At 37.3% G+C, this 9,351-nt stretch overlaps 1 protein-coding gene across 1 annotated transcript in view; it reads right to left on the bottom strand.

Moving 5' to 3' along the window:
- The window catches only part of LOC109918942 (choline transporter-like protein 1), a 65,251-nt gene that overhangs the window by 12,556 nt on the left and 43,344 nt on the right, over positions 1 to 9,351 (bottom strand). The window contains exons 10-13 of the mRNA XM_048595111.1: positions 9,156 to 9,321; positions 2,696 to 2,852; positions 2,487 to 2,570; positions 461 to 598 (exon numbers count right to left, since the gene is read on the bottom strand). Coding sequence (XP_048451068.1) covers positions 461 to 598; positions 2,487 to 2,570; positions 2,696 to 2,852; positions 9,156 to 9,321 — 545 coding nt within the window. The remainder of the gene's footprint in view (positions 1 to 460; positions 599 to 2,486; positions 2,571 to 2,695; positions 2,853 to 9,155; positions 9,322 to 9,351) is intronic.

Here is a 9,351-nt window from a genome sequence, read left to right as displayed (position 1 = left end):
CATGGTCACTGTTAGGCTAGCTTTTAATTCCAGTGTTTTTTTTTTACTGATTTTAAATTTCACCATCTGCCACAGTAGGATTTGAAACCATGTCTTCAAAATATTAGCCTAGGGTTCTGGATTGTTAGTCCAGGGGCATTACCACTACACCACTGTATGCCCTAAATTATAATTTACGTTAATTGTGACTTCAGCTGTCAAGGTTACAGAATAACATTTGCTATTACGGAAAAAAAATCTTTTGAGGCTTGTAAGATTTTAATAAAGCAAGGTCAGGTCTAAAACTGCGGAAGATATTGCAATCACTAGGGGACAAGATATTTTATTATTTAGTGATGAGACATGGACATTGCTGGCTAGACCAACACTTATTCTAAATCACTGGAGGTAGTGGTGGAGGTTTATTGCTTTCAGAAATTAAGCATCGTTAAGGGATAATGATGAGACTTAGAATACAAACCTTTCCTAGAAACAGCACAAAATCACCAACTGTGTTTATAGCAGCCACTTTCAAAGCATTCTCCACCAAGATCAGCAAGGCATCCCTGGCAGACGTGCAGAAGCTGGTGCTGTTTATGGCTGTCGCTACGTATGCATTCTGCAAAAAAAAACCTTTAAAAAGGTAATTAAAATGCTCCAGAGATAGACTTCAATTGTTCCACAACAGAATTCTCTAGCAGAGGAATCATTCGCCTGTCAATTTGAAGATGTTCTATTGCAACGTCAGCATTAATATTAGAATGACTAAGTATACAAAAATTGAGCATTTTTATGAAAGTGGCTGTAAAGAATGTACTTTAGCCTTCACCCTCCACGAGTAGTTCAACATTTTCCTCTTTTAGAAGCCCTACTATTCCGTTGACTATTCTTACAAAATAAATCACCCACTGAAAAATATTTTAATGCACTTGATGTAGTTTATTAATATTCCCTCCAATTACCTGACAGAAACTATGCAAAAGAGAAATCTTTCCTTTTTCACCTTTTCTTTATTATAGTTTCATCTTTACAAAGCTGCGAACAAAACACGCTGCATGCCACATGAGCTTGGGTTAGTGGCCTTTGTGTTGCAGGCACAAAGAAAAGCATTGTACCTACCGAAGGATTATCAGCAGTGTCAAGCAAAATATTTGGTGTAGGTGCATGTGTCAAAGCAGAGGCAAGGGAGCAGATTACACAGCTCAATGACAGCAGGTATAACGCAGTGTGGAGCTGGAAGACATCTGTGTTATCTCTGACTCTAGCATCTGCAGTTCTTGCTATTTCTCAATGATAGCAGGTGCCTGTTTCATCTGATGGGCCACAGGGGACAGAGTTGGGAGGTAGAGAATAAATTAGTAAGGGAGTGGAGGAGACATTACCTCATAGCAGAAGTAAGGCAAAAGACTGCAAGGCAGAACAGACATAAAAAAAAACAAAACAACCTTGGAAGAGGAATTTGATTATGGGTCTCAATAGAAGTAGGCAGCTAGTAAAAAATTAAAATTAAAAATTAAAAGTTAATAGAATTAGCATGACTAAAGGCTAAAGTGGTTCAAGAAGTCAGCTCACCGGTACCTACGTCAGAGCAATTAGAAATGGACAAGGAATGTGGGCTTAGCCAGCAATTCCCTCGAATGAATAAAAATAAAAATAGGTCGTCAAGAAAATCAAAGGACTGAAATAAACAACTAAGTATATAGGCTACAAAAACGTTGGGAAATGTACACAGAAAAGAATGGGGGTGCACAACCAGGAATGCATTTCCACAATGGGCCAGGGAACAATGGTGTAATTGCAGTATCAGGAAAGGAGGCAGCGGCTTCTCAAGCAGAACTCAGAACAATTGGTTGGACAACGAATGATGGAGTCAAAGTGATAGCACTCAGCAAATGGCCAGCGCTAGCAGCTTCTCAAGACCCAGAGATGCATAGTACGCCTAACACAAATGGTAACCACATAGTGGTTGCTTCTCTGGGATCTATGGTGGCTCATGTGGAGAAAAAAAAGAAACAAACCAAGTTAACCCAATTCCCCAAAATAATCTCATTCGAAGAAATGAAGACAATGTAGTAGTATCAGGCAGAAAAAGAAAATATTTCAACTGTAAAGAAAAATAAATTAGCTCAAATAATTCAACAGGCGAGTTGATACAAGTAAATTAGAGGAAGTTTCTTTGTTGAGCTGATGATGAGATTTGCAAAGTCTTTTAAATCAAAAGGAACTGAAATCATCTAAATGTAAACCAGTTTGTGCATATCCTATGGGCTGCAAAGGCTGCTAAAGTATGCTAAGTCCTAATGGAGATAGTGGCAGGTTACCCCAAATAATGACACATGGCAGAAGACTATAATGGATATTCATCTGCTTAAATTTATAGTTATTTCCAAATAAATTTCAGACAAGAATTATATGTTGCTCAGAGTAACATACTGTTAAAATCAGTTTATGTTTGCAGATTTAACTGACTGCAAAATGAAAAAAGTGTAAATTGAATGAACACTTACCCTATTCAGATACAGCAGGCACTTTTCCAAACACCAGAGGCAGCACATGCAAGCTTTCAGCATGCATTTTGCAACAGCATTTTCCTGGACAGAAGAAAATTAAGCCATCAAAAACGCTTTTGTCAGTACAAATGTAGAGTTGAAATATGAACAGTCACACCAATATACCATTGAAGTTAAAGGGTTACTCATTCTGGAAAAACATTTACCTTGCCTTTGAGTTGATTATGTATATACATGAGGATCAGTCGTGGAATCTTTACTAAAGTGATGATGAAGGAGCCTTTGGCTACTGTTCCTAGATGGTATTTAATCAGTCGACATATAGATGAAAGAATTGGAGTTGCTGGCAAGTTACTCTTGTCCCTACATAAAAGGGGATAAAGATAACACTTGGAATTGGTCTGATCATTTTAGTTGACAGGCATTAATTTTCAAACATGCTTAAATAACACAACACACAACCATGCCAGCAGCATTCAAGACTGTAAATGACTTGACTGAAGTCACTTGAACTCTCAAAAAAAAGCAGCTACATAAAATTGATAAATAAGTCTGGAAAACTCAGAATATGCCTTTTCGGTGTGGTGGAGGGGTATGATTTTACGTGGTTCTCAGTAGCTCCTTAAATATAATTCAACTTTGATCCTTTAGGAACATAGTGTAGCTTACATTTGAAAGACTGCCATCAATGTTGTACAGTCATACAATCACAGAACAAGTCCATCAGCCCAACTTGTCCATTCTGACCAAGTTTCCTAAACTGTACTAGTCCCATTTGCCTGCATTTGGCCCACATCTCTCAAAACCTTTCCTATCCATGTACCTGTCCAAACGTCTTTTAAATGTTGGAGTTTAGCTATGCAATCAAGTCTATGACAAGGCAATCCAGTCACAGTCACTGATGAAAATTCTGGTATTATTGGGTTTAATATCATTTACATATGCGATTAGATGGGAGGCACTGTGGTGACTGCTTGCACAGTTGCCAAGCAGATTCCAATTACACATTGGATACCAAGAGAGCAGTGACTACATTCTGGGAAAGTAGGAAAGTCCATAAGAGACATGAAGTCTGCACTCAATGTGCAGAGCTCAACAGCGGCACAGCTAGTGTCCCAATGAGACATCAGTGATGCAGTAGACTGCTGTTGGCATTTGGTGATGTAATTTTTAGAAAGCACTGCCTATGAATTGCCAAGCAACCCTCCTCACCAAAAATGATACCTCAATAAACACTTAAAAGGAAGATTATCTGGTTATCACATTTCTTGTTTCCAGAGTTGCTGCACGCAAATTGGCTGCTGTATTTCCTACATAATAACAGCGAGTGTTCTTCAAAAGTACTTTATTGGCTGTGAAGAGCTTTGAATATTCTGGGGTTATCAAAGGCCTCATATAAATGCAAGTCTTTCATTCTTGTGGAAAGATCTTATACATGGATGAAAGCTTAACCATCCAACAGCAAACTACAATAGCCAACATTCCTGTTAATTATCATATACTGTGACAGCTCAAAATGATAAGCTCAAAAAATCTGAAACTACATATAGTGTCTTGTATTCAAAGTCAATCTATATACAGTACATCGGAAGTACACTCACGCCTTATCATGTGTGCGCTAATATGTGAGCAGAGAGTTGTTATAACAGTTTCAGATGGACTTGCTAAAAGCAGGTTGACCATCTGGTTAGTTGAAACTAAACACAGGGGTCAGGTTGCCAAATATGGAATCATTGGTCACCTTATATATCATATCATAAGTGAACACCAATAATTAGGAGCATGTCCCCAATATCATAAAATGTATTACCTATTAACCAATGTCAAAAGCATTCAATAGTATAGGTGCACTTTATCATTCCATTTGAATTCAGCAACTAAACGCACGAGGAGTTAGAATAACTAGAATCATGTACCCCCATCACAAGGTCGAAGGAACGTTGAGTGAAAGTAAAATTGTGCCAGAAGCTTTAAAATTTGAGCTTCCACATAAATAAAGCCCATAAAAATATCCAGCAAACAGCTTTGAATCCATATAAATGGCTGACATCAAACTTGTCTGTTGGAAAAGAATCTTGCATTATGAGTGCCAAAGATCTCTCTTCCCAAGCCAAAAATGCAAACCACACAAAAGGTGATATTTAGTCTTATTTGCAAACACCGAGGGATCAGTGGTGAAAAAAAGCAGTGTGCTCAATTTTAAAAAAAGTTTAAATTCTTTGGATTGAAAAACCTTCTTTGCTGCCCTGAAAACAGTCTTCAGACCATTAAGGCAATCACACAGGAAGATGAGCCTGAAGTGCAAACTTATGAATCAGACTTTGTGTGCATTTTATTACATTGTCTCTTCTGCTTGACCACCACAAATGCCAAGAATGCAAAACCTTGACAAAAGTACTACACAAGTGTCAACGTGACAAAAGTCAAAATACCAAGCTGAAATGCAGGATTGTACAAACATGGGAATTACTTTATTGCAAAAAGTCTGCTGCAACTTTTTAAAACTTAAAAAAAAGAGAGAAAAGCATTTATTCAGGTGCTTTACAGAACAGTATGTTTCATAGCTAAATCGAAACAAAAATTCAACCGGGATTTTTCATTGCTCCCTCCATTTCAGGAAAACTGTTAAACTGGATTGTACTAGATTATCAGAACAACGATCAAAGCCGTTGGCAGTTTATGTGCAAACTGCAAAATAGATGACATGACCTTCACAGTAAGAGAACACAGCCGTTCCTTGAAAGCCACGGAAATAGGACAGAATGTTTAGTAAAGATGTTCTAAAATATGGTACCACGCTTTTATAGCAACGAATTTTGTGTAACTTAATTTTGCAATTTGGGTCATCCCAGATTTACCGACAGTGAGTTTCCCAGAAGTCGTCTCATGCATGGTGTTAAGATTGTGTATGCGCCTATCAAATGAGCCAAGAGTAATTTCAATAGAAAAAAAAACAAAAGTAAATTCTTGAATATGGGATAGGATAAACAAAATAAGCGGAACTACAGATAAATGTTAAAACCATGAATAGCAAACAGACTTCAATTTAAATGATGCTGTTCTGAAAATGTCTTAACTCATTGTTGACATAAAGAAAACCTTGAAATAGTTCTGTAAAATTGAGATTATTTTAGTAATTAATATTTTGATTTGACTAAGTAAAGGAGGAATGAAATTATATTAGAGACAACAAGGTGCAAGGCTGGATGAACACAGCAGGCCAAGCAGCATCATAGGAGCAGAGAGGCTGACGTTTCGGGCCTAGACCCTTCATCAGAAATATTAATTCTCATTTCATATTTGTAAACAAAAACTCTTGTGTGGCAGAATATGTTTAGCTTTTTCTGAACTGATATAAGTACTACCACAAGGTATGGTAAGAATACAAGATGCATTTTTCTGATGAAGGGTCTAGGCCCGAAACGTCAGCCTCTCTGCTCCTATGATGCTGCTTGGCCTGCTGTGTTCATCCAGCCTTGCACCTTGTTGTCTCGGATTCTCCAGCATCTGCAGTTCCTACTATCTCTGATGAAATTATATTGTTTTGTTGTATATACATAATTAACCCTTTGAGTGTAAAAACACAAGCAACTTGCATGGTCTTTGACCAGATTATCTAGTAGCAAATGACTGCGTTAGGAATTTCAGATTACCCAACAGCTCATAAAATAGCAAATTAGCTCTTTATATAGATTTAATTGTTAATAAATGACAGGGCAGATTGCAAGAAATCTGGAAAAACATTAAATTTTTCAGAGAAAATATCCGTTATAAGCAAAACTCCATGAACAAATATTAATTCTCATTTCATATTTGTAAACAAAAACTCTTGTGTGGCAGAATATGTTTAGCTTTTTCTGAACTGATATAAGTACTACCACAAGGTATGGTAAGAATACAAGATGCATTCCCTGCCTTTGTACTAATAATCAATCTAAACAATTGAATTATGTTGGTGAAATTGCTGTTAACAGATCATTTAATCTTGAGCTGAATTGGGTTGTGTAGTCAATTGAAACATCAACTTGTCCACAAAACAAGCTTCTAGATCAGTTTACAGCCACCAAGCAGACAAGTAACTGGCTTTTAGTTACATGCCTCAGGTTTGGCTGTACAATATTGAAGTCTTGAAGAGAGACTGGGATGTGCAATAGCAAAGAGAAAATTACAATTTGACACAGCAAAATAAATTTACCCACATCAATATTATTACAGACCATTTAGCTCAACATCAGTGGTGGGGAAAGTGCTGAAGTCAGTAATAATAAAAGATGTGAAAAACAGCACACTTGGAAAGCATTATTTGGATTAAACAAAGTCAACATGTATTTATGAAAGGGAAATCATACTCTCCTTACCTTCTAGAGTTTTTTTGAGGATGTGATGAATGAAATAAGGGAGAACTAGTGAATGGTGGTGCATTTAGATTTCACGAAGGTTTTTGATAAAGTCCCACATAAGAGGCAAATGGGAAAAATTAAAGTAAAGTAATCTTAAAGAGGATAATATAGTGGCATGGATTGGGGTTTGACAGACCAAAAATATTGTGGAAATAAATGGGTCATTTTCTGGGCAGTAACCAATGGAGTACTGCAGGAATCAGTGATTGGGCCCCAGCTATTCACATTATGTATGTAAATGATTTGGATAAAGGAACCAATTACAGCATTTCCAAGTTTACTAATGACACAAAACTAAGCAAGATTGAGAATTACAAAGATGATGCAAGGATGTTTCAGAGCGACCTAGGCAATTTGAGTGCGTGAGCAAATATATGACAAATGCAGGATAATGTGGGCAAATGTGAAGCTTTACACTTCAGTGTGAAAATCAAAAAGGCAGTCAAGGTGACTTTCTGATTAAATACATAATCCAGATCTGAATTTGGATTATATGATCTGTTATTCATTCATAAAATGTTCAACTTGTAGAAGTTGCTACCGCAGAAGCTGTGGGGGCCAAGTCACTGAGTATATTCAAGAAAGTGATAGATATTTCAAATATTAAAGGCATAAAGGGGTTTGGGGAGAAAGCAGGAATATGACATAGAGATAGAGGATTTGCTTTGATCATATCAATGACAGAGCAGGCTTGAAAGGCCAAATGGCCTATTCCTTGTTTCTATTCGGTTTAATACCATACATTACAGCAAGTTACACAGTAAAACACTGAGGTACCAAATTTCCATGATATCTAGATCATTCTTCTGGAACAATTAAGTCAGTTCTGTGACTGCACACGTCAGTTAAAACCTCAAAAGCTTGTTGAGACGGGGGCGTGACTAGCTGGGCTAGTGTTAACTGCCCAATCATAAATGCCCAGAGGGTAGTTAAAAGTCAACCATATTGTTGTGTGTCTGGAGTCACACGAAAGCCAGTCTACGTGAGGACGTTAAAAAGTCCGTCCTTAAAGCATATTAGTGAACCAGAGTTTTTATGACAATCAACAATGCTTACCTAGTCACATTAGGCTAGTTTTTATTTCAGATATTGTTGATTGAATTTAAACACCACCATCTACCATGATTTGAACCCCATATTCTCAGACCTTGAGCCCGAGCTTCTGGATTACGAGTCCAGTAACATTACCAGTGCCCACCATTTTACCACACCATTGCTGAGTAATAAACAGTGAGGAACAAAGGATTCATCAGGGTAATATCAGAAAAAAGGAAACATACAGAATTACAGGTATTATATCAGAATTTGTAATTCTTACTATCAAGGAAAGATTGAACAAATTGGGGCTCTCCATTTGAACGAAAGGTTGAGGGATGACCAACAGCAGCCTTTAAAATTATGGAGGGGTTCACCAGGGTCTGGGCTTTGCACCCAGTCCGAAATTATGGGCCATAAGTGCAAGGCAGTCATGAAACAATCCTTTAAATAATTCAGGAGAAGCTCGTTTACCAAACGACCGGCTAGAATGGCTAAGCTGCTGTCATATAAGTAAGCTGAAATCATATTGAGGTTAACAGCGTAGATGCATTCATGGGAAAGCTGGGTAAGTACGAGAGGGTAAAAAATAGAAAGGTATGATAACAGCATGAGATAAAGTAGGGTGGAAGGAGGTCTATGTAGAGCACAAACACTGACATGAATCAGCTGTATCAAGTGATCAGTTTCTAAATTCCGAATTGAATCTGAAATCCTCAGGTACCTTTATATATAGAAACATTGAAGTTTTAAATTGACATATTTCAATCACAAAATTCTCATATTTAAAGCCAAGTACAAAGACATGAGAGGAAAGCTGGCTAAAGGTTGATTTGGTATATAAAAAACTTAAAATGGATAGTGGTAAATAAACAGTGGAAATATTCAAAAGGGTCAATTTGTCTAATACTACTGTGAAGTCTGATGTTCTAATAGATAAAAGGGTTTAGGGCTAAGCTGTTCAAATGAATTTGTGTTCAAGTTGTCTGGTACATTACAGCAATTAATACATTTCAATGTACTTCTTGGCTGTAAAGCACTTTGGGAGGTCCTTAGGTCCTGAGAGGTGCTTTCTAAGCCCCACTTATTCAAGAAGGTAAACGTTGAAACACAAATATAGGTTTCTGCTAAGGAAATCTGGGATACTGAAACATAATGAGCCCTTTCTCCTCTAAAACTTCAAGCTGTTAAATGTGACTATAAATGATGCACTTCCCCATAAATATCTTACCGTGTAAAATAATAGGTCACGACGGCTCCAGCCACGGTCATCTGTTGACAGGCCAGTATGAACTCACTGATCCAGATTAGACCAACCAGATGATAAATCCATGTATACTGTAAAGGACCAGACACTTTAAATTCTATATAGCCTTGAGCGTTTTTCTCAGGAGATCCTACAGGAAGGGACAAAAACAAAGCAGAAG

The sequence above is a fragment of the Rhincodon typus genome, chromosome 3, assembly GCF_021869965.1.
Source record: "Rhincodon typus isolate 14 chromosome 3, sRhiTyp1.1, whole genome shotgun sequence".
NCBI classification, from domain to species: Eukaryota; Metazoa; Chordata; class Chondrichthyes; order Orectolobiformes; family Rhincodontidae; genus Rhincodon; species Rhincodon typus.
This window is presented reverse-complemented; position numbering and strand designations above follow the sequence as displayed.